Source organism: Myodes glareolus, chromosome 3 (assembly GCF_982192425.1).
Source record: "Myodes glareolus chromosome 3, mMyoGla1.1, whole genome shotgun sequence".
Classification (NCBI taxonomy): Eukaryota; Metazoa; Chordata; class Mammalia; order Rodentia; family Cricetidae; genus Myodes; species Myodes glareolus.
Window position 1 is genome coordinate 17,773,302 of NC_142028.1, and position 25,811 is coordinate 17,799,112.

General features: G+C 45.6%; 2 protein-coding genes and 1 pseudogene across 2 annotated transcripts; 1 reads left to right on the forward strand and 2 right to left on the reverse strand.

Moving 5' to 3' along the window:
• Nucleotides 1-1,356: 1,356 nt before the first annotated feature.
• Apold1 (apolipoprotein L domain containing 1) lies at nt 1,357-7,359 on the reverse strand. The gene is made up of 2 exons (XM_048432430.3): nt 7,089-7,359; nt 1,357-4,823 (listed from the first exon to the last, which is right to left on the reverse strand). Exon 2 carries the CDS (start codon nt 4,818-4,820, stop codon nt 4,080-4,082), a length of 741 nt encoding a protein of 246 aa, XP_048288387.3. The 5' UTR covers nt 4,821-4,823; nt 7,089-7,359; the 3' UTR covers nt 1,357-4,079.
• A 10,539-nt stretch (nt 7,360-17,898) lies between these two features.
• Nucleotides 17,899-18,909, reverse strand: LOC148122542 (splicing factor 3B subunit 4 pseudogene; annotated as a pseudogene).
• Nucleotides 18,910-23,617: 4,708 nt separating this feature from the next.
• LOC125399128 (histone H3.3-like) lies at nt 23,618-24,382 on the forward strand. Its single transcript, XM_048432431.3, has one exon. It carries the CDS (start codon nt 23,665-23,667, stop codon nt 24,073-24,075), a length of 411 nt encoding a protein of 136 aa, XP_048288388.3. The 5' UTR covers nt 23,618-23,664; the 3' UTR covers nt 24,076-24,382.
• The last annotated feature ends 1,429 nt before the right edge of the window (nt 24,383-25,811 follow it).

A 25,811-nucleotide genomic window follows, 5' to 3' on the forward strand; every position in this document is an offset into this window, starting at 1 on the left:
ACTCAGCATGCTTCAGCAATGAGAGGACTCCGGCTAGTGACTGGTTGTGGCTAACAGAGTCGAGCTGGCACAGACCAGTGCAATTTCTAGACCCAGGAATGTTTCCAAAGTGCAAGGCCATTAGTAAGGCCACTCCAGAGCATCGGTCCCCACTGCCTGTGGCAACCACAGCTAGGCTTTTGCTTTGCTTTGTTTTTCTGTTAGATCTCTGTAGACCAGGCTAGCCTTGAATTCTTCATCCTCCTGCCTGGGACTCCCTAGGGCTGGAATTTTAGGAATATAATACCTGGCCACAACTGATATTTTTTTTTTTTTGAAATGGCGTCTCACGTAGCTCAGGCTGGTCTCCACTGCTAGAGCTGACCCTGAATTGCTGATCTTCCTGCCTCCACCTCCTGCCTCAGCCTTCTGAGTACTGGGCTTACACACGCAGGTGTCACCAGGACAACTTTACTTTCAAATTTTTAAGATGGCTAAAGACTGCTTTCTAGATGATACAGGAATTCCTGTTTATAATTTGATGAAACAATTGAGTCATAGACCTTAAATTCATTCAAAGACAAACATGGGACTAAGTAAGTATGAGAAAATAAAAAGGTTTTAGTTGTGAGCCACCTGCTCCAATAGAAAGGGAAAGACTAATTCACTACCGTGGAAGAAATGAACTAGGCTGCTGCGTTCAGCTTCAGCCCCGCTTATCTCTGTACAACCTCTTTTTAAAGACTCATCTATGTGTGTGTCACATGAGGATATGCAGGTGACCACAGGGGCCAGGAAAGGGCATTAAATCCCCTGAAGCGGGAGCTCCACATAGTTGTGGGTCACTAAGTGGGTGCTGGAACCAAACTTGGGTCCTCTGAAAGAACAGCCAATACTCTTTTCTTAACCACTGAGCCATCGCTTCAAGCCCTGTACAACCTCTTTGTCTAATTTCCTTTATTCTACTTATAAGCTACTAGAGGAGCAATATATGAAGCTGGCTGTTTGACGTTCCCAGTCTAGAACGGTCTCCATCCCGCTGCTCTCTCTTTCCCCCAGCAAAGACTTTTACGTTTGACATTTGCCATGTTGGAAACGACAGGTGTCTCGGGCAAATACACTGGAGTTAGGATCAGAATGCTTGCTACGGATGATCTCTTTTCTTGTCTTTCTTTCTTTCTTTTCTGCGATTTGTTTATGTGTATGAATATTTTGCCCACATGTATGGATGTGTACCATGTGCGTGGTTGGTGCTCTCAGAGGTCAGAAGAGGACCCTGGAACTGGAGTTACAGATGGTTGTGAGTTATCATGGTGGGGTGTGCTAGGAATCGAAACAAGTGATATTAGTTGATGAACATCTCTCCAGCCCCAAGGATTATTTCTTAATGGAACAGAATGTCGCTTTATTGGAACTTTAAGATGCAGACCAAATGAATTCCCTTTGCGGTGCAACAAAGCAATTCAGAAGATTGTAAAGCCAAGGAAGGAACAGAGAAAACATCCCAACACTTTGAATAAACACGTATTTTCCAAACCTGGCATTTCTCTCTCCCTCTCTTTTCTCTTTTGCAACAAACACTTTCAACCTGTTTGCTTATGAAAGGGAAAGCCCACTTCGCAGTCCCATGAAAGGAATAAACAATTTGTCTCTAGGATAATTTTGATGAACTTTAGCTCCTTATAAAGCCTCCTGTCTTCACAGCATGCATGCACATAAGAAAGGGAATAATCCTTCTTTATCAAGTAATCCCTAATAATACAGCCAGACAGCAAACGACTCAAACATGCTTTCAGTTTTTGCTTTGTTTTGTTTTTGGAATAAGGCCTCATTCTGTAGCTCAGGTGTCCTGAAATTCTCAGTCCTTCTGCCACCTGGTTGCCTGCTGGGTTTCTACTCTATCCAGCTATCGATGGAAAGGAGACTCTCTTCCATACATGCATAAAGCAGACCACTGATGAAAACCTCGGAACTTTAGTGCTTTGCCACACTCAAAATACTCCCTTTTGGTTTATACGGAACAGCTCACTTTTGGGGGAATGCACTCCAAAATGAAGCATCAGTGCATGATGGACTAAGAGAACAGCTTTCGCTGCGTGATATGAAGTCGGTGTGAAATGTACCCCAGCATCCACACAAGGCAGTCTAGAATTAAAACAAAACAAAACAAACAAACAAACAAAAACAAGCAGGGCATAGTGCACTCCTTTAATCCCAGCACTCAGGAGGCAGAGGCAGGTGGATCTCTGTGAGCTTGAGGCCAACCTGGTCTACAGAGTGAGTTCCAGGACAATCAGAGCTACATAGGGAGATACAGTGTTGCCCTCCCCGCCAAAAAAGAGTCAATGTTAAATTGAGCCAGAATATGATCCAATTACAATTTATAGAAGAAAACAAATATAGAAGCAGCAGCCCCTCCCCCTCATGCCAAAATTACATTTCTTCAGACACAAGGCCATCACTGGGAAGCATAGGGGCTATACAAATGTGTAACACTAAATAACTTAAAAATACAGCCAAGGTTTCTTGGGTATGGTCCCAAAGACTTTCCAAATAATTTTTTTAGGATAATTTAGGAAGATATTGAGTAAATTAGAAGTACTTTCTTAAATGTAGCTAACAGGTTCTTATAACCCCCAAATGCAACATATCTCTGCCATAACACAATCTTTCAGGACATCAGGCTTCCAAGGTAAAATACCCCTTCATGCGTCTCTGTTTGCCCCCATCCCTGAGTTAAATTGCAGGTTTTCTGTTTAAGTCAAGTGTTCTGTTCTGGTAAAGTACCTTCAGGACACACGGGCTTAATCATTCATATGTCCCACAATCCAAGATCCCATTTCCTAGTTTAAAAGTCAGCTTTACTTCTCTATTCAGGACTTCCCCATCTTACTTACAAGAATCATGTAAAACACTAGAGAAAAGAGTACCCTCTGAGGGGAAAAAGACATTTAAGGACTTCAAACTTGTCCTCTTGAAAAGAGTCGTAAGAAACTCCCATTCAGATATTCACTATTCTTATCATTTTCTAAACGTGATGATTAAATAAAATTAAATGTAAGTAATAGGCAGTAATTAAATAACACATTTTAAATAAATAAAGATATGTCATCTGGAGGTTTCAGAGACTAGAGAAAGATGGGTTTTTCTGGTAATTTCACATTCCGTTCGGTACCAGGTTCCACAAGGAACGGGCGACACTGCCCTCTAGAGGGCTTGTGGTGTTCCATCTCCTAGTTCACAGGGGACATGGTCTCCTTGACCTGTGGGACAGTGTCTCCTGGGCTTTCTGTGAGTGATTCTAAAGATGACAAAGCCCCTGCAGAGGCTTTGAACAGTCTATTGAAGGAAGTCCAGTTAACTTCTTGTTGTTTTGGTTCGATTTTGGCTTTTGAGATCAGGGTCTTAGAATCCTGGGTGGTGTAGCCAAGGATGATGCTGATTGTCTTCATCTCCAAGTGCTAACCTTACAGGTATAGACCAGCACACCTGACTGGAAATGACTATTTCTTGCCATCATTTTCAAATGTTATGGAGCATTAGAACGAGGCCATGTTGGGCCTCGTATCTAAATTGACAGGGGCGGCAAGAGCAGGGCCAGTTAGCTCAGAGGACCAGCCTACATCTACAACCCTACAAAAGGCCAGAACGGGTCTTTCTTGTTCTGGATTCTGGAGTTCTGTGTATCAGAAACTGTAGAAGCAGAGTTGTAAAGCAAAAGCCCCTCTGGCCAACCTTCTGAGAATCCCAGGATTCTAGAAAGAACTTAAAGTGGTCCCAGAGGGACCTCGCCAGACCTCAGCTCAAACCATCAAAGTACCCCTCCTCTTATAACTCTAAAACGGGAGAATCTGCCCAGCTGTGTGTAGTCAAAAAAGGATTTTTGCCCCCCCCCCCACGCCCCGCCTCGCCGCTCAAAGTGCGTGATTAGGGTCACATACTCCATTGGGATTACACAAGTGAAAAAGTCCCTCGCACACAAGGAGTTGAGGACCAACGCCCTACAAGAACAGTTTCTGCCATCCTTTGCACCCCATCTAGGGGTCACTTCCCCGTGGATGCTACAGATCTAGAACATCCCGTGTAGGTAAAGGATGTTCTTAGAAAAACAACGCTGCATCCTGATCAGCAGAGATCCTGAGGTTGTGGCCACGGCCGGCCTTGGTGCAGAGCTGGACCCGGGACTCCAGCTGCTCACTAAATTCATCCAGGGCGCCGGTGCAGGACTCCAGGCTCTCCGACAGTTTCTGAATCTTGGCTTTCAGTACGGCCTGGCTGACTTTGGTGGCCCCCTCGGCACGCCTGGGGATGAGGAAGCCGCGTGAGCCGAAGAAGACAATGAAGTACACAGAGTTGTAAAGGGCCATAGAGGCGTCCCTCCCGCTCTGCAGCAGCTGGCGGTCCCCGCGACCCTGCCACTGACAGAAGAACTCCAGGCAGCTCAGGAGCTCGCGCATCTGGTCCTGACAGGTGGCAGCGATCTCCTGCACCCTCCGCACCTCCCGGGAATTGCAGAAGATCAGAGAGAGGTCAGACGTGACGGTGACTGCCCCTCCGGCTGTGGCCACCCCTAGGCCCACGGCTGACGCCACGAGCGAGGCTCCCAGGGTGACCGGGCTGAGTGACAACCCCACGATGGCGGCCACCGCGCCCGCGGCGCTCAGAGAGCTGCCAGCCACATTAGCCGCCAGGGAGCGCCTGCGTAGCCGCTCGAGCCTCCGGGCCACTTCGCGCAGGCGCAGCACTTGGCCGTGCAGCCGGCCGCGACGGTCCAGCAGCAGTCCTTGGAAGCGTCGCAGCGCATCCACGCCCTGCGGCTCCCAGGCCGCCAGCCTCTCCATACCCTGTAGGGACATAGATGCGCAGTTAGCCCCGTGCCCGCTGTTGCCCCAGCCTAGAACTGGCCGGTGCACAAGAGGGAGTCTTCAAAGATTAAATAGACCTTGCGCTGAAGGGGTATCTTAATGGTAGATCACTTGCCTAGCATTCAACCCCTACATTTAATCCCCAAGGCTACAGAAATAAATACATGAATAAATAAATAAATATATATCAGTTACTATCACTCGGTGGGGGGGGGGCGGTGCGGTAGGTTACCACTGGGTCATGTGACAAGTTTTCAAAAGCCAGCTCTGGAGCCTGGGACTAGTCATATAAATTCTCAGAATTCATTAACTGCAAATAGAGATTCCGCTGTCTTTTGCTTTTCTCCCAGGGAACAGAATCTATGGACTTCATCCTCTGGTTACATGAGATTTAAGCGTGAAGGTTGAGACTATTAGATGGCTGTCCCAATACCGTGACTTCGCTCTGCCTTCAAGATGACCCTTGGGCTGAGGGTGTAGTTCAATGGTAGAGCCTTTGCTTGTCATGTACAAGGCTCTGGGTGTGACACCCCCATCCTATCCTCCCTCCCCCAGCTCCTGGCAAACAAGAACCAAGAAATAGAAGCAAACACTTTACAAGTGGCAAACTGGGCATGTAGCAAAAGCTTTTCATTATATAGAGACCTGCATCCTAGGGTCTTGAAGCACAGCTGTCTCTTGTGTTCTCTCTCTTTCTCTTTCTCGCTCTCTGCCTTTCCCTCCCTCCCTCTCTCCCTCCCTCCCTCCCTTCCTCCCTTCCTCCCTCCGTCTCTCCCTCCCTCTCTCTAATACCAGCACTTGGGAAGCAGAGGATCACTGAGAGTTCAAGGCCAACCTGGTCTAAATATCGAGTTCTAGGCCATCCAAGGCTACACAACAAGAGCCTGTCTCAAGGCAAAGAACAGGGGTAAATGAGACAGCAGCTTCCTGAGGCTTCCTTGGATCAAGTTGGATCCTCCCCTCAACTCCCTCCACATACATAACCAAAACCTCAAAAAGTATATCATCTATCAAACTAAAGAAATTAGTCTTTCTAGCAAGGCTAGCCTTAGGTACATGGTGAATTCAGGGTTAGCCTGGATTATATGATGAAACTTTGTCTCAAGGGGTAGGGGTAGAAAGGTTAGGGTAAAGGGGCATGAGAGAAAGAGGGGGTGACGAACCAACAAAATAAATTTTGTTTGAAAATGCCCAAATAAACCCTATAGTGTGTTAATTTCAATAAATAAATACTTAGTCTTTCTAAGTTGGCTGCTTTTCTGAAGCAACTCCCTTCTGCCAGACTTTATGTTTTCAGTCAGTCTAAGATACAATTTTCTGATTAGTCTACCTTAGGACCCCAAGGTCTTCAGACATCTTGATCTTTGGTGGAAACTTAATTAAAACTAAATCACATTCAGTTAATGCTATATCTCTTCATTACAAAAGTGTCATTTTAAAAAAAAGACTAGCCAATGGGATAAAATAAATAGCCAATTCCAGTGTGGTAACACACACCTCCAATCCCAGCACCTGGGAGGCAGTGGCCAGATCCTTGAGAGACCAACCTGGTCTAAATATTGAGTTGTAGGCCAACCAAGGCTACATAACAAGTGCCTGTCTCAAGGCAAAAAAGGGAGAAGGTAGGAGATAACAACTCCCTAAAAGCTTCCTTGGATCAAGTTGAATCGAAGCCAATAAAAGGCTACGAATGGAGAAAGCTGAACGTACCGTCTGTCCTGGCTACCAGAGACCCCAGTTTTCATACCCTTTCTACCATTCAGAACATCTTAACAGTGTCAAATTCGTCACAGAAAGAGAATATCAAAACTGAAATATCTGGGCAAGAAGTTATTAAATATTTTGACCTCTCTCCATTTGTTGATGTTGTTTTTAAAGACAGGATCTTAGAGAGTCCACGTTGGTCTCAAACCCCTGATTTCTCAGCTTCCACCTCCTGAATACAAGGATCCCAAGCTTGCAGCGTAGGTTCACACAGCCAGAACTCATCGGCATCAATTAAGATGGGGGATTTTAGAGACAGGCTGCAAATCCGGCTGTTTCCCGGGACCCTGTGAAGAGCGCTGGTCCCCTGACTAAGGTCCTACTGTTCCTTGTGGGCCTCTATGAGCTATCTGACCAGTAAGAAGTTTTCAGGTAAAAAGAACGAAGGAGCAACAGTCACTCTGAGTACACGAGGGCCCAAGAATTGATCCCCTGTCACCATTCCCATTTCAGACGCATCCCCTTGGACTCCCCACTTACCCTTCACTCCGGCCTCCAGGAAGAAAAGTAAGAGGCCGTTTCTGGATGAGCGTACTTTATAGTTCCCTGGAGCCAATGACCGCTCTGGGAAAGCCTTGTCTCATTCGGAGAAGTTGCCGTTTCCTGCCCTGACCCCTGCTGCCTCCTGCCAGGATATGACATGTTGGAAAATGAGCCGCTAGCATAGCACATCCCGTATTTAGGGAAACGAACATTGTGTGTTCGCTTTCCCCCTCCGAACACAGGAAGAGAACCACAGGCTCTTCCCCAACTTGAAACGAGTGCTGTCATCTTCCAGTGGGGATACCCTGCCTTTCCTCTCCTGAGAATAGTTACTGACGCCATCGGGAGTCTTTCCCACATGCCCCAGGCTGCCCAATTATAGTGTTTCTTTGAGAAGACTCCATCAGAGAATCGCTTTTTAAAAAGAAATAGGAGGGACTGGAAAACTCAATTACAATTGATAGAGCCACTCATGGTCCATTTCAAAGAGCTTTGTGGGTCTGGGAGTAGCTGAAACATGTGACCCTTTGGGGGGCAGCTGTTGCCAAGGAGTGCCTAAGAATGCAAGGCCACACCCACAGGAAGTGCTGCGTGCAGTTTAGGGCATCTCCAGCTGTAGAGAAGACACAGGAGGTCTCAGAAAGGGCGGACACTGAAGGCCAAGTGCGTCAGAAAAATCACTGGGGTCAAGCTGCACACCGAGCTAATTATACACTTTCCATGCAGTGGAGAGTTGATGGCTGCGGGGGGCTGTAGCTCACGTGATGGTTACTGAGTGGATTCTACCTACAGGCTCCTCAGCAGGGCCTAAAAGGACAGTTATCTTTTGTCGATAATACAGGCAGGAAACTGAGCGCCTCTCCAGTGTGTTTACCCAGACCATATTGTGAAGATACACCCGTATCCATCCCTGAAGCGTTCAGAGGTGAGTGGGGCTTAGCCGGGCAACTAGTCATAAGGGGGGCCCCCAAAACAGGATCCTTTGTCTGATACTGTCGATTTCAGATTAGAAATGCTAAACTGGTTTTCACTTAATGATTCATGGGATGTAGAAGATTAGCAAGCAGGAGGCCCAGGATTTTACCGCCTGCACCCCATAAACTCATCCTGGTGGCCCACACTTGTAATCCCAGCACCAGGATGTAAAAGCTTGAGGGTTAGAGGTTCAAGGTCATCCTCAGGTATTTAACTAGCTGGAATCCAGCCTGGGCTACGTGAGACCTGCTTCCAAACAAAAAAACAAACAAACAAAAACCCAAAACCTCCCTGGTCCATCTGGAGTCTTCTGTTTTGTTTCTGTGAAGTGGGATCTCACTGTGGAGCCCTGGCTGGCCTAGAACTGGTTAAGCAGACCAGGATGGCATTGAACTTGAGTTGATCCTCTTGCCTCTGCCTCATTTAGAAAATCAGAAAACGTGGAGAACATGGTTAAGCCCCCTCGCTTTTGTACCGATAATCCGTCTTTGTCTGAGCAAGGCACTTGCTGCTACTCTGCTGCTCTTGAACTCGATCAGTGTGAATTTTGTCCATGTCCAAGCATTCTGGTTATAGCTTCTAACAGAATAAACACAACTTCAAGCAAGATGGCTCCAGTGTCTACTTATAAGAGACAGAATGGTGGGGCATGGTGACACAAGCCTGTAATTTTGGCACTCTGAAAGCTAAAACGGTGCAGTTGCTAAAAGTTCAAGGTCAGCCTGGGCTGTAGAGTAAAACTCAGAAGCACACAGACCTGAATCAGAACCTCAGAACCTACATTAAAATATGCCAAGTATGACCCAGGCAGTGGTGGTGCATGCTTTTAATCCCAGCACTCTGGAGGCAGAGGCAGGTGGATTTCTGTGAGTTAGAGGCCAGCCTGGTGTCACTGTTTGGGCAGGCTAGCCCGCTTCACAAGCACTCTCTCCTCCAACAGCAAAAAGGAAGCCAGCACTTGAGGAACTACACTCAAAGTTGTTCTCTTAGCTCGGCACGCATGTGCACGTCCACACACACACACACACACACACACACACACACACACACAGTAGAGTGGGGAGAGGAAAAAAAGATGTATTTTCCTCAGTGCTTTAAGGTTCTAGCCCATGATCTGTTCGCCCCATTGCTTTGGCAGCACACTAGGGTAGGGGTGTGTGGCAAACTGCTCATACCTTAGAAAAGTAAAACACAGCGGGTGGTGGTGGCACACGCCTTTAATCCCAGCACTCGGGAGGCAGAGGCAGACAGATCTCTGTGAGTTCAAGACCAGCCTAGTCTACAAGAGCTAGTTCCAGGACAGGCTCCAAAGCTACAGAGAAGCCCTCAAAAAACTAAAGCGGGGGGGGGGGGGTGAGTAAAACACAGAGGAAGAAGAGGAAATTGGGGTTCCATATGATAGCCACCTTTAATGGCGTGTCACCAAACAGGCCAAGCAAGCACAGCGCTCTCATTAGGTCGGACCCCTAAAAGTTTCACCACCCTGTAACAGTGCCATGCTGGAGACTAAGCTTTTAATTCATGGGCCTTCGGGACTCAGATCTAAACTGTAGAAGGTCAATATGAGCTCTACAGTGAGGCCCAAGCCAGCCTGGTCTACACAGAGTTCCAGGCCAGCCTTAGGCTACAGTGTGAGTGTGAGATCCTGCCTCAAAGAATCAAGAAGAGGAGGAGGGAGAAGAGAAAGAATAAGAGATTCCAAAATCAGCTGGGCATGCCTTTCATTCCAGCGGACTCAGGAGGCTGAGGCAAGTGGATGTCTGTGAGTTTGAGGCCAGCTTGCTCTGCTCTACATATCAAGTATCAGGCCAGCTAGTATAACACACACATACACACATACACATTTTCCACACACACATAAATTCATCCTGGTTAGGGTTTTTTGTTTTTGTTTTGTTTTTGTTTTTGTTTTTGTTTTGTTTTGTTTTTCAACTTGACACTAGATGGGATCATCCAGGAAGAGGGAATTCAGTCTGTGGGGTATTTTCTTGTGTAGTAATTGATGTAGTAAATAGAAGGGTTCAGCTCACTGTGGGTACCATTCCTATACAGGTACCTGGTCCTACAGTGTATAAGAAAGAAAACAAATAAGCAGGGAAAGGAAACCAGTAAACCTCGCTGCTCTGTGGCCACTGATCAGCTCCTGCCTTGAGTCCCTGCCCTGACATCCCTGGAGAGAGGATATAAACCCTTTCCTCCTTTGCTTTGATCATGGTGTTTCATCACAGCCATAGAAACCCTAAGACAGTCATATACACATGAGCACACATACAGGGTAGAGTGCTGGAACACATCTGTAGTTGTGCACCCAGGAGTCAGATGCAGAATAAAATCAAATTTGAGACCATTCTGGTTTCATAGTAAGACCTGGGTGGGGTAGGGGAGGAGAAAGGAGGAGAAAAAGGATGAGGAGGAGAAGAAATGCCACTATTTTCAAAACAATGTTAGTAAGAAGTTGACATTAAATAAATATCTCTTTGGACTATTCTACCTGGTAGATAACATAGAGTACTTATTCTGAAGACTTAATTTTTTTTTTAGAGTCTGTGTGTGTTTGTCTGTGTCTATATAGGTATGTGCATATAAGTATAGCACCCTTGGAATCCAGAAGAGAATGTCAGATCGCCCTGGAACTGGAATTCTAGGCTGTTGTGAGCTGCCTGGTGTGGATACTAGGGACCCAACCCAGGACCTCCGCAAGAACAGCACACGCTTGTGAGTACTGAGTCATCTCTCCCCAGCCCCTGAAAACTGGGGTGGTGCTTTTGTCTGACTGTTGTTTTCTGAGACAGGGACTCACTGTGTAGCCCTGTCTGGCCTCAAACAGAGTTCTGCCTGCCTCTGCCTTCACTGGGACTGAAGATCGAAGGCACAATGTCCAACTTTTGCTTTGGTTTTTGTTGTTGTTTGTTTTTTGTTTTTGACTCCAGGTCTCAAGCAACTCAGGCCAGCCTCCCACTTACCGTGCAGCAGAGGGTAGCCTTGAAATCCTGATCCTCCTGCCTCTGCCTCCTAAACACTTTGATTACAAGCTTGTGCTGCCATGCGCCCTTCTGCACAATACTTTGAGGTAGGTGGATTTTGTGAGCTCTCAACTATTCTTGTCATACATGGATGGAATCTTACAGGGTCTGAACACCTGAGAACTCTGAACTGCAGCCATTGTCATTTTTTTCCAGGTCGGCCTCTGAGCTTTACTACTGCGCACACGTCCCTAAAGGCTAGTCCGTGTTCTTTTTCCACTTCATGTTCCTGCCAGTTCCTGCCAGTACATAACTCTCCATGTTGACAGTTCTCACCTCTGTCATTTTTAATAGCTATATAATAATCCCATTGTTTGCTCAGTCACTTCCCTGTTAGACACTTGGACTGCTTCCAGGTTTTCACTGTTATAACTGCAGTTGCCAGGACATCTGTGCACATTTTTCCGTTTGAATTTTTTCCCCTCCGGGGGAGTGTTCACACATGGGAAAGCAGTAAGTGAGGGAGAGAGGATGTCTGTCACGTGTTGCTATATTTCTGTTCAAAAGGGCCAATCACCGTGTGATCTGCTGTGTAAGCCAGAGGCTTTGATACAACTCAGGAGTTGTCTTCAGTTGATGCTTGATTTGGTTTATTTCAACCCCACTAACATGGATAGAGCGCCTCCTGTAGGCCAGGCATAATTCTACACTCTGGGCTTGAAATGTTAAGCCTTTGTGCCTGCCTTCATCAGATAGGAATCTGTTGAAAGAGAAAGACCAGATCATTCCAGTTTGGCATGGAAAGTACCAGAGAGAAAGAAAGAAAGAACAGGCAGCTAAATTCTGCTGAGCATAGAGGGGGAGCTAGCAATGTAAAGGAAATGAGGTTGACAGTCTCAACAGAAGCCACCTTGTGATGACTGACAAGTCCCTTATGGGGTGAAGAGTCACCAAAGGTGCTTCAGCTGTGGCCTTGGGCTAGTTTTGACATCTTTGTCAACTGTATGGAGGATGGTTTTCTTAATTAATTGCATACCTAAAAGCCAGGAGATAAGCTAGAAGCATATTGAATATTGAAGCAGCTGGGGGAGATTATCATGGATTGGTTAGTGTTGAGAAGATGAGACAGAAGGGATAAAGGACCTGCCAATGTTTAGGTCAGATATGGTGGCACACACCTGTCATCCCAGTACTTGAGTGGTGGAGACAATGAATCAGAAGTTCAAAATCTTCCACAACACACACACAACACACACACACACACACACACACACACACACACACAGAGAGAGAGAGAGAGAGAGAGAGAGAGAGAGAGAGAGAGAGATACATCAGAAACAAAACTGACTAATTAGAACTGGCAGTGTAACTCAGTCAGTAGAGTGCTTGCCTAGCATTCATGAAACCCTGGATTCTACCCCAGCACTGTATAGTATACTGACCATGATGCATGCCTACAATCGTAGCAATAGGAAGGAGGAAGGAGGGTCCAAAGTTCAAGGTCATCTCTGGCTATATAATGCATTTGTGGCCAGCTTGGGATACGTGAGAACCTGTCCCCTGTTGATGGAGGCTGTTAGTTTGTTCCTGGCTGCCCAGAACCAAAATAACCACACAGAAACTATATTATTTAAATCACTTCTTGGTCTATTAGCTCTAGCTTCTTATTGGCTAGCTCTTACATTCTAAATTAACCCATTTTTATTCATCTGTGTATAACCACGTGGCTGTGGCTTACCAGCAAGGTTCCATTATGTCTGTCTCTGGCAGAGCTACACGGTTTCTCTCTGACTCTGCCTTCTTTCTTCCAGCATTCAGTTTAATTCCCTCCCTCCCCCCCCCCCCCCCGCCACTCTACTCTGCCCTATCACGGGCCAAAAAAGTTTCTTTATTCATTAACCAATAAAAACAACACACATATAGAAGGACTTCCCACACCAGTCCCCTTTGCCCATTTTTTATTTTTTTGGTAATCTCACTTAGATCCTTTTTAAAGTTTGTGTAGCACAACAATACTTACATTGTATTGGTCAATAAAGCCATGTGGCCAATAAAACACAAAGAGACAGGTCTCTCCTATGGGGAGAGACAAACAAGAGAAGCCCTTCTGTCGCGTGCCTGCCTGATAGACAACAATTCCAAGATGGACGCAACAGCGCACACCATCACCATCTTGTGTGCCCACTTCCTCCTCAGGCATTTCTTCAGAAGCCCAGCCTTTATCTGGATCAGCAAGACTCTCACTCCAGCTAACAGAGTGAAGTACTGCTGGTGTCTGAGGGCATAGTCATGAATGAAAAGCAGAGTGTGGTGGTGCTCTCCTTTAATCCCAGTACCTGGGAGGCAAAAGTAAGAGGATCTCTGTGAGTTCAAGGCCAGCCTGGTTTACACAGCCAGATCCAGGACAGCCAGGACTAGACAGAGAGACCCTGTCTCGAAAAAAACAAAGATAAAATAAAACCACAAAGAAAGAAAGAATGGGAATAGACCAGAGCCATGGAGAACCCAGAAGTTGGAGGATAGCCTGTTTGGGTTCCAATGACCTGCTGTTGTCTGTCTTGCCCTCAACTCAGTATGAGAATCCGGGTTCTTGGAGTGACCACTGGTGTAGTGTCTGTCCGATGGCCGTGCTGGACAGGGTGAAAAAGAAAATTACAGTGAGGGTCATATATTAGAGAAAGGCAAACTGACAGTTACAGAAAATACCCAGGTTATTTAGCCTAATTTGGCCCACCCGCATCTTATCCAATTCTTCTCCAAACTTACCATCATCTTCCTCTCTTTTTATATAAAAATGCTTTGTATACATTTTATTGCCTGAAATTGGTTTGTTTCAATTATTTCATCAATCAGTTTATGTTTATTTATAGATTTTGTTTTGTTATGTTATGGTTTTATTTTTCCTTTTTTTAAAGATCTTTTTTTATTTTAAATTTTATGATTATGTGGTGAGGGGATGTACATGTGAGTGCAAGTCCCTGTGGAGTCCAGAAGAGGATCGGATTTCAACTGGATTAGACTCCCTGGAGCTGACGTTACAGACCATTGGCAGCCACTTGACCTGGGAACTGGTAACCAGACTTGACTCTTCTACAAGAGTAGTACTTGCTCTTAATGGTGAGCCATCTCTCCAGGCCCTGGTTTTGGTGTTAGTTTGTTTTTGTTTTGAGACAGGGTCTCGTGTAGTTCAGGCTGGCCTTGAACTCAGAATCTAACCAAGAAAGACCTCAAATCCCTCATTTCACACGGTGCTGATGGTCAAATCATGGACCTCTTACATGATGTGCAAGCACTCTACCAGCTGACATCCCTAGCCCTTATTTTGGTTTCTGAAGACAGAGTTTTGCTATGCAGTCCTAGTCCCTCAAAGAGGGCAGGTATCCCACCTCAGCCTCCTGAGTACTGGGATTATAGACAGGCACCACTGCATCTGTGTAATTTATCTGTTTAAATTCCATGTGTGTGTATGTGTGTGTGTGCATGTGCGCATGTGTATGTGTGTGCGTGCGTGCGTGTGTGTGCATGTGCACGTGTGCGTGTGCCTGCATGTGTGCCTGCGTGCGTGTGCGCACACGTTTGTGTGTGTGTGTGTGTGTGTGTGTGTGTGTGTGTTTTCCTTAGGGATATCTGATCCCCACAGCAAGTCAGTTGTCCCAGGCTCCCCAATGTCATCAAGGGAAGGCAGTTTAAATTTACCTCCCTTCCTCCCAGGTGTGCACACCTGCACAGAACACCTGGGATCCTGTCGAGGGAACACACGCTTTATCATCAGTAGACAAATGTGTCCCATGGGCTGAGCTGCACCATATGGAGTTTACCACACCCCTTTTCCTGAGGTGCCAGAGATACTGCGGCTGTGGGCATAGCCCTCCCTTGCCCATAAAGAGCCTTTTATCTCCCGGGACACTGGGAAACAATTTTGTCTTTTGGTTTCCCAGGCTCACATTATCTTGCAGGTTCTCAGACAAACACAGTAGTCACTGCTCCTGTACTGTAGCACCTGCTTGTCTTGTGTCTACAGGGGCCTAATACACCTTAAGGTCTCCCTCAGCATGTAGACTCTTTAAATAGCTTCATTTATTGCATGTCTCTCAGGGGTGAGATAACATTGAATACTGATTTTCTATTGTAAATTTGCTAAACCTGTTATCTTTTAGATGGGGTCTTTCTATGTGAACTTCTCTCCGCCCCCGCCTTTTTTTTTTTTCTTTTTGAGACAGGATCACTCTGTGTAAGCCTGGCTGTCCTAGAACTCACTTATTAACCAGACTGGCCTTAAATTCACAGAGATCTACCTGCCTCTCTCTTCTGAGTCCTGAGATTAAAGGCATGAGTCACCACCCAGCTTGGACCTATTTTTAATACAGGAATCAATTTACTCTCTTACGTGTCTGTGCAAGAGGAATTGTTTTGGTTAGGTTGATTTTTGGTTAATATATTTTATCTTTTGAGACAAGGTCTCTGGGAGGTCAGACCAGCCCCAGGCTAGCCTCAAACTCACTATGTAGGTGAAGATGACCTTAAATTCCTGATCCGATCCTGTTCCTCTACTTTCCAGGTGACAGGATGATAGGCATGTTCATGTTTATAAAGTGCTGGGTTATTGCAAGGAGGCCGCTTGTTGGTTCCCAGCCACCTGGCTAGCTTAGACCTGAAATAATCACACAGAAACTGTATTAATTAACTCACTGCTTGGCCCATTAACTCTAGTTTCTTATTGGCTAACTCTTACATATTAATTTAACCCATTTCTATTAATCTGTGTATGGCTATGTGGTTGTTACTTACTGGCTAAAGATCCTGCATCATGGTGTCTCTCCAACTCCGCCCTTCTTTCTCCCAGCATACAGCCTAGCTTTCCCTGCCTAGTTCTGTTTTTCCCTGCCATAGGCTCAAAGCAGTTCTTTATTCATTGACCAATAAAAGCAACACACAGATAGAAGAGCCTTCCACACCACTGAATTGGAGCCCAGGACTATGTACCTGCCAGACAAGCCCTCTACCAACTAAACTGCATCCACAGACCTGCTTGTTTTTGTTCATTTGACTCTTCTGAGAGAGAGGCTCCTGTAACCTGTGCTGATCTGGAACTTGCTGTGAAGCCAAGGATGACCCTGAACTTCTGATACTACTCTTTCCAATTCTCTAATGCTCAGAGACAAGCAGTATACCATCATGCCTGACAGTCCTTTGCATGTGTGTGTGTGTGCATGCGTGTGTGTGTGTGTGTGTGTGTGTGTGTGTGTGTGTGTGTGTGGCACAAGCACATGTGAGCCCAGAGGTCAACCTACAGTATTGCTTCTCATCTTGGTTTTGGTTCAGGGGTTTTTGTTGTTGCTTGTTTCGTCTGGTGTAGTTGGTTGTATTTTCTCTTTTTACTCTTTGATTTTTGGGGGCCCTGCTGTTGTGTGATGTTTTACTCTTTTGTCTTTTTGGGAGGGAGTCCCCCACCCAGCTCCCAAATAAATCACACATGGAGGCTTATTCTTAGTTATGAATGCCCAGCCTTAGCTTGGCTTGTTTCTTGCCAGCTTTTCTTAACTTAAGTTATCCCAACTACCCTTTGCCTCTGGGCTCTTTCCTTTGTCACTTCTGTATATCTTACTTCCACTCTGACTCCACGGCTGGCTGGGTGGCTGGCCTGGACGTCCTCCTCTCCTCATTCCCCTGTTGTTCTCGTGTTGCTCCTTCTATTTCTACTCTCTGCCTTCCAGCTGATGTGGGATTCCCTCTGTACGCTGTGATTACCATTGATGAATAAGGAAGCTGCTTTGGCCTATGGAAAGACAGAACTTAGCTAGATGGGGAAAACTAAACTGAATGCTGGGAGGAAGAAGGCAGAGTCAGTGAGAAGCCATGGAGCCCCAAGGGAGACAGATGCCCGATCTCAGTAAGCCACAGCCTCATGGCAGTACACAGATTAATAGAGATGAGTTAATTTAAGATATGAGTTATTCATAAATACGTTTATGCTATTGGCCAAACAGTATTGCAAATAATATGGTTTCTGTGTGGTTATTTCGGGGCTGAGCAGCAGGGAACAAACAGTGGCCTCTTACAACAGCCAGCCCCACCTATCCTTGTTCCTGCCTCGCTATTGGCTGTTCACCTCTTTATTAGGCCCATCAAGTATTTCAGACAGGCAAAAAAATCACAACTTCACAGAGTTAAACAAATGCACCATAAACAAAAGTAACACACCTTAAAATAATATTCCCCAACACCTTGCCACCCAGCTCCCAAATAAATACATGGAGATTTATTCTTAGTTGAACTTCCAAAACATTTAAAACCAACATTCTTTTTTTCCTTGTGTCCAAAAAATGAAGATGATACTGGGAGGATACAAGAGGAGGAGAAAGGGTGACAATTTTACTTGGGAGTGGGGCCCTGAACTGGGCCACAAGTCTGCACTTGAGGGATGTGGATTGGGTCTGGGTAGACAGAGGGGTACTTGCTGTAGTCATATGGAAGGGACCATGAAGGGCCAAAGTACCCATGAAAAGGCATCAACAGAAAAAAAAACCTACCAATATTATACCATGTGGAGGGATAGAACATGGGTGACCCTTGGGAGGTCCAAGTAGAGACCCTGGTGGGGCTGCCTATTGGAAGAGGCCCAGTATGAGACATTCCAGGAGCTTGTCTAGATGGTGGTTGACCACCTCTTGACTACAACATGTAGCAATCTAGAGGTCCAACAGGGGAGTGCCCTAAACCATGAGGACCATTGTGGGCCAGCTGCATCTAAGAAGCCCCTGGTTAGGGTATTGCAGCTGTTGGGAATGGGTGAAAATATAATTAGCTATGACCAGCTGATGTGGGATTCCCTCTGTATGCTGTGATTACCATGATGAATAAAGAAACGGCTTTGGCCTGTGGAAAGACAGAACTTAGCTAGGCAGGGAAAACTAAACTGAATGCTGGGAGGAAGAAGGCAGAGTCTGTGAGAAGCAGAGACTTGAGCTCCTGCTCCTTGGGGGTAGTCCTACAGCCCCAGGAGGCATAAGTGGTGGGGCTGTGCCTGAGGGCAGTATCCCCAAAGGAAGGACTCCAGGAGCTGGCACTGGAGGCAGGAAGGAGCCAGGAGGAGGGATGCTTGGTGAAGGAAGCCTAGATCTGAATGATGATAATAACCAGGGCTGGGAGCAGAGGGTGGAGTGAAGTTGCAAACAGTTGATAAGGGCAGTGAGCTTCGGATGATGGGCTCTGGGCTGCCAGAAGTCATTCAGCTGCTGACATGGTGTTCACCCTCTGAGTTCTTCTTCAAAGCATAAGACACAGCAATAGGGCAGTTACACAGGTCCCACCCATTGGCAGCCTCAGGTGAGGCAGCTGAAGTGTCAGGTGGAATGAAATGAATAGAGACAGAACATCTGGAGTTACCTGTGTCGGGGCCGGTCATGATCTTAAGGCTTTGTAAGATGACCCCAGAGGCTCTGAAAGTATCATAAAGCACCTTCTCATCAATTTCTGGGTCCAGGTTCTCAATGAAGATGTTGGCTTCTATACCCTGGTTTTTACTGTGAGCTGATGCTGTCTTTACCTGTATTGGCTTCCAATAGAGTTTAATCATGTTCATAATCTTAATGGCAGAGCCAGCATTCTTACTCAAGAATCCAACAAAGCCATAACCTTGGAGCTAACCGGTGACTCTATTCTTTGGTGTGAGGGTGTGGACCTCGAGCCCTACTTGGAGAAAGAGTTCCCACAGCAGTGGCTCACGAGCCCTCTCTTCTGAACCTCCCAGGTGCACCGTGGCATCGTCTTTGCTTTTGGCATTCATGGGAAAAGGCTGCTGTTGACTCAAGTCGCAGCTCCAAACTTCCACCTTGCTTTTTGAGACATGGTTGCTCATTGGTCCAACACTCATCAACCTGGCTAGGCCGGCAAGCCCCAGGTATCTGCCTATCTCTACCTCCCCAGTGCTGGAGATCGCTAGAAGTGCCACCACACACATGGGTTCTGAGTCTCCAACTCTGTGCTTCACCTACTCAACCCTCCACCTTCCCCAGCAACTGATGACTCTCTTACTGTGTCCACGGCTTTGCCTTCCCCGGGAAGTCGTGCAGTGGGAACCTTACTGTGTAAGACCTTAGGACTGCTTCTTCTACTCATTAGTATGTATTCATTACATTTTCGTAGAGCCTGGTAAATCACCATAATCTTCTTTTTTTTTCTTTCCTTTTTGTTTTTATTTTGTTTAAACAGCATCTCACTATGTTGCCCTGGCTGGGCTCAAACTCTCCATTCTCCTGCCTCTGCCTCCTGAGTACTGGAATTAAAAGCACACACCACTGCACATGGTCTAAATGCTTTCTCCCCCAGCACTGAGCGATATTTTGTTGTCTAGGTGCACCACTATTTTTTTTTCTATCCACTCATCTGCCGAAGAACTTTCTGGTTGCTTCCAAGTTTGGATAGTTAAGAACAAAGCTGCTGTAACATCAGTGTGTATGTTTTTGTGGGTGTAGTTTTCAACTTGGAGTAAATACCAAAGCTCTTTATTGCTGGCTGTTATGGTAAGATTAGGCAAAAGTTGTGTTTGCTTTTTTGTTTGTTTATTTGGGGTATTTTTCTTGTGGTGGTTTTGAGAAAAATTCTCATGTAGCTCAAGCTGAACCACAACTGACTGTGTAGTTGAGGATAACACTAAAGTCCTGATCCTCCTCCCTCTGCCTCAAATGCTGGGTTAAGGCCCATGCCATCACCCAGATTACTATGTTCTGTTTCTTAAGGACCCATCTTCCTAAATGGTTGCACCTTCCCATTCCCATCAGCAGCAAGTGAAAGACCATTCCACTGCCTCACCAGCAGGGAGTGTGTGTTCTACACTTGGGCCATTATAATAGATGTATGTCATTGGGGAATGTGTGTGTGTGTGTGTGTGTGTGTGCGCGCGCGCGCACGTGAGTATATGCACATGTGAGCAAAAGTGCCCAAGCAGTCCAGAAAAGGGCACTGGATCCCCTGCAACTTAAGTTAGAGGTAGTTGTGAACCACCAAGCGTGGGCCCTGGGAATTGAAACCCAGGTTCTCTGTAAGAACAGCAAGTGTTCTTACTACTGAGACATCTCTCCCGGACCCCTTCCCCGCTAAGCAGGGTCTCATGTATCCCAGACTAGTCTCAAACTCACTGAGTAGCAGAAGGTGGCCTTAAACTTCATATCATCCTCCTGTTTCCACCTCCCAAGTGTTGGAACCACCAAGGTACACGCCATCACACCCTGTGTATGCAGTGCTGGATATGAAAAACAGGGCTTTATGCATGCCCTAGGTCTAACACTCTGCCAACTTGACTACATCCCCAACCCTCCTTTCCTTCTTTAACCTCCAGAAAAATACCACCGTAATATGGGAAGGGGTGTGCTGCTACTTAACATGTGGACCAATCCCCACAGGAGAGGTCCCGAGACACCTGCTCTTTTCTAGACAGCCCTTCCCGTCCTGCTCTTTTGTTCTGTGCTACGCTTCAGATTCTGGTTTGTGTTGAACATGCTTCTTTTTTCTCATGTTGAAACTAGGTCATTGTGCTAAAAGCCAAAACAACAATCAACAACAAAAATGAGGATAGGGTTAAAAAGATAAAGAAAAAGAAATAAAAAGTTTTCCCTCTGATTTTCCCTTTAGAGGATTTAGTATTACCTTATTTATTTTGGTATTTAGTATTTAGGATATTTAGTATTACCTTATAGGTAATACTGGGACTGAGAGTCTACTAAGTATTTTTTATAAGATGTTTCTGACTGTATAAATTAATCTCCTGTCTCCCTCTCCACCTCTCTTGTTTTTAGAATGTTACCCAGACTGGCTTTTAACTACTGGGTTCAAATAATCCTCCTGTCTCATCCTCTGACTATAGACTGTAACTGTAGCATGTAACACTCTAAATATAGGGAGTGGGGAACTAGAGAGATAGCTCAGAGGTTAAGAACATTGGCCACTCCTTCAGAAGACATGGGTTCGAATCTCATTACATACATAACGGCTCACAAACGTCTGTAACTCCAGTCCCAGGGGATCTGATGTCCCCCTTCTGGCCTCACCAGCATAGCACTGCATGCACACACATGGTGCCATGACATACATGCAGGCAAAACACCATATACATAAAATAAAAATAAAAGATTACAAATTTTCTTAAAGTATTTTTGATTGTCATGGTGGCGTACACTTGCCAGGTTGTGTGTGGAGGTCAGAGGACAACCTGCAGTTCATGAGAGTTGATTCTCTCCCTTTTCCATGTGGTTCAGGGGAACAAGCTCAGGTCATGGGGCTTGGCCACAGCACATTTACCCAATGAGTCACGGTACCTCTCTCACAAGTATATGTGACTCCAGTGTTGCTGCTATTTTTCCTTCATGAAAACAACATATTACACATTGATATGTGATTTTCTTTTCACAAAAATATATGGAACAATACCGGGGGTGAGTCTTGGTGGTAGCATGCTTGCTCACCATGTATGAGACCCTGAATTGATTGTCAAACACTGAGAAAAAAGGTGAAGAGGGAGATATTACAATAAGCAAGAAGTGCAGAGCCAACCTGAGCTACATAGTGAGACTCTGTCTCAAAAACAAAGAAATAAAAATATGTTCATTTGAACCATTTCTAACAGGGGCCCTTTTCAGTTAGACAGTAGTCCAGGTTAGCCTTGAACTCTCAGCAATCTTCCTGTCTCAGCCTCCCAAGAGCTGAGGCTACAAGTGTGATCAACCAGACCCACACAGTACTGGCATATTCTATTTTGGACATTATTCCAAAGTGATACTTGTCTATATTGCTCATAATAGGGCCTGGATTATGGGTCATTTGACCAGGCCTTTATTGAGAAACCAATCTCAACTGAGTTAGTATTTTTATAGTCCAGTGAATATCCTTCTGTGTGGATACACATGCTTTGCTTGTATGCATGTGTGTGCACCACATGCATGCCTGGTGCCCAAGGAAATCAGAAGAGGGTTGAATTCAAGCCAGCTGGGATAATACAGCAACACCTAACCTCAACATAAAGCAGAGAAAAACATCTAAAGATTAAATTTATTAATTTAACATAACTTACCCAATAGAGGTTCGACAATTTCCTCTCCTGGGGACACAGAACTAATGAGCAGGAAGCAAAGTACAGCTACAGCCAAGCATTCATATTTAAGCCACTAATCCAAAAGAAATCATGGATATTTTAACCCCAAAATAAGTGTGTCTTTATGAGAGTTTCTGGATCTTATAGCTAAGCGGACAGTGTAATCCTTCAATCAGCTTTCTGTCAAGGGGAGAGAACAATCGCTGACTGTTTGGACTAATCTGGCCAGAAAAGGTCCCAGTAGTTCCTAAGTATGTTGGATTAAGCACATGATTAAAAATAAAACCCAAAGAATATCCTGATGATAGGTTTTAGAGAGTGTTCATGTAGTAGACAACTCCTGCTTGGGACCCGGATGCTGAGACATTTGCCGTCAGAATTCTAACTTTAAGTTTACAGGTATAGTATCTCAAAAGAAACTTCCAAAGGGACAGGACAGGGTTGTTGTCTTCCGCATTGTTTGTAAGAAGTGAAACACAATCTAAATTCCTGTTGAGAGTAAAGGGGCCAGGGGAGCATCCAAAACACAGAGGGTTGTGTTGCTCACTGTGTGTGTGTGTGTGTGTGTGTGTGTGTGTGTGTATGTGCATACATGTATATGCAGGTGCACATGTGCCTCTGGAGGCCAACAGGTGACAGTCAGTGTCCTACTTTCGTTTCTGCTGTCGTGAGAAAATGCCCCGACAAGATGCAATGTAGAAGTAAAACTTAGTTTAGATCGCAATTCCACATTCTGGTCCATCACAGCAGGGGTCAAAGTGGTGGAAACCTAAAATATCTAGTGACATCATATCCACATCGAGAGTAAAGGGAGCTTTCTCTAACTCTGTGTCTAGGGCTCATAGCCCAGGATGGTGCCAGCTACATTGAGGTTGGGTCTTCCCACATTGAGTAAGGCAAGCAGGACAATCCCCCACAAACATACCCACTGATCAGCCTGAGCTAGCCGATGCCTCTTCCCACATGAATCTAGGCTGTGGCAGGACAGCAATGAAAGATGACCACCACATGAGATGTCTTCCTCAGTTTCTCCCTACCGTGGTCTCTCATTGAACCTGAAACTTTAAGCCAGTGAACCCCAGGGATCCTCTTGTCTCCTTTTTAAATGGGTGCTGAATATTGAAATTGGGTCTTGGTGTTTTCATGGCAAGCATTTTGCAGATTAAGCAATGTCCTCAGTTTTGTTGTTCGTTGCTGTTATTTTGAGACAGGATATCATGTAATCCAGGCTAGCTTCAACTCACTATAAAGTTAAGAATGACTTTAAATTTCTATTTCCGCCTATACTTCCCAATGACTGGGGTTTGTATTTCCTATTTATTTATTTTTAGGTGCTTTTTTTCCTGTTTTTTTGAGACAGCATTTCTCTGTAGTTTTGGAACCTGTCCTGGAACTAGCTCTTGATCAGGCTGACCTCATACTCACAGAGATCCGCCTGCCTCTGCCTCCCGAGCACTGCGATTAAAGGTGTGTGCCACCACTACCCAGCTGATACATTGGTGTTCTCCAGCCGAAGGAGAAGGGGGTTAAGTAAGGAGGTGCCCATACCATGGCTCGTACAAAGCAGACTGCCCGTAAATCCACCGGTGGTAAAGCACCCAGGAAACAACTGGCTACAAAAGCCGCTCGCAAGAGTGCGCCCTCTACTGGAGGGGTGAAGAAACCTCATCGTTACAGGCCTGGTACTGTGGCACTCCGTGAAATCAGACGCTATCAGAAATCCACTGAACTTCTGATCCGCAAACTCCCCTTCCAGCGTCTGGAGCGAGAAATTGCTCAGGACTTCAAAACAGATCTGCACTTCCAGAGTGCAGCTTTTGGTGCTTTGCAGGAGGCAAGTGAAGCCTATCTGGTTGGCCTTTCTGAAGCTACCAACCTGTGTGCTATCCATGCCAAACGTGTGACAATTATGCCAAAAGATATCCAGCTAGCACGCCGCATACGCGAAGAACGTGCTTAAGAGTCCACTATGAGGGGAAACATTTCATTCTCAAAAAAATTTTTTCCTCTTCTTCCTGTTATCAGTAGTTCTGAATGTTAGATATTTTTTCCATGGGGTCAAAAGGTACCTAAGTATATGATTGCGAGTGGAAAAAGAGGGGACAGAAATCAGGTATTGGCAGTTTTTCCATTTTCATTTCTGTGTGAATTTTTAATATAAATGCAAGATGTAAAGCATTAATGCAAGCAAAATGTTTCAGTGAACACATTTCAACAGTTCAACTTTGTAACAATTATAAATAAACCTGTTAAAATTTTCTGGACAATGCCAGCATTTGGATTTTTTTAAAATAAGTAAATTTCTTATTGACGGCAAAAACAAAAAACAAAAAAAAAACAAAAAAAAAACAAAACTGAGTTGGGGAGGTGACTTAGGAGTAAGAAAGTGTTCTATATAAATATGAGCACCTGTGTTTGAGTTCCCAGCACCCATATAAAAAAATAAAAAAAAGCCAAGTATGGCCACATGCACCGGTAACCCAGCATTGTGGGGCAGAGAAAGGCAGATGCTGGCAGCTACCTGGCCAGTCCGCCTCACCAAAACAGTAAACGTTCAGTTCAGGGAAAAACTGTCCTGCGGCACCAAGGCAGAGAACAGCAGGGAAAGTCACCAGCTAGAAACCTCTGGCCTCCACCTTGGGTGCCCATGAACGTGTACACACACACACACACACACGCACACACACACACGCACACACACACACAAGCAAGGGGGTTTGAGGGGACAATGAATTAAAATGAAAATCGCATTAAAAAAAAAAAAAAGCATTCCGTGCAGCTCCAGAATGTTCGGCTGATACCTGTCATAGCCAAGCTCCAGAATGTTCGGCTGATACCTGTCCTAGCCAAGCCGCGCCGACACATCCCACAGCTCGTTCTCCAAACATCTGTTCACGGATCCAAGGGAACTTTTTTCCTTCGGGCTTCCCCCAGAAGACATATATGGCTTACCCAGAATCCCTCCTCGTCTGTCTAGTACATCTGCTAGTTCCGGGAGGCAGTCTAGTCCCAGAATTGTCTCTGTAGATTGGCTTGTCTGAGAGCAACTGTGAAGCTGTTCTCTCTGCCTGGGAAGGAGAAACTTAGGGAATCTGGTCAGTTTCAGGGACCCTCCCTCTCCCGCAGGCAAGCTATTTTGAGTTTAGTTCCTGAGTTAATGGGTTTCCCCTCAGGATGAAGTGCTTCCCCTCCCCGTAACATCTTATTTAAACTGTCTGCTTGTTTCATCTCCCTTTTTATATCCTATGCCTTAAGGAGGTTCTCTCCAAAATGAAAGACATAAGCTAGGAAGAAATTGTTTCACACAGGCCAGAGCTGTCATCTGGTGTCCTTCTGTGCCTCTCTCTGTCTTTCTGCCTCCCTCTGAACACAGGATGTAGCATTTTCCAGCTAGGCTGGCTGACCAGCAAGTCCCAGAAGTCTTCCCATCTCCCTCCCATCCCAGTGCTGGGGTGGCAATATGCACGACCACGCCCAGCTTCTATGCATGTGCTGAGAATCAGATTCAGGTCCTCATGAGAGTGCAGCAAATGTTCTTTTCCTCCTTTGAGCCTGTCTCCAGCCCTCATTCATTTACCTGTTGCCCATTTTTAATATAAGTATCCACATAATTCATATAGCATACAGGAGGGTCAGCACTGAGATGAAAATAACAAAGCACATCACTTCTATGTCATGTATTAAAAAATTCAGCAA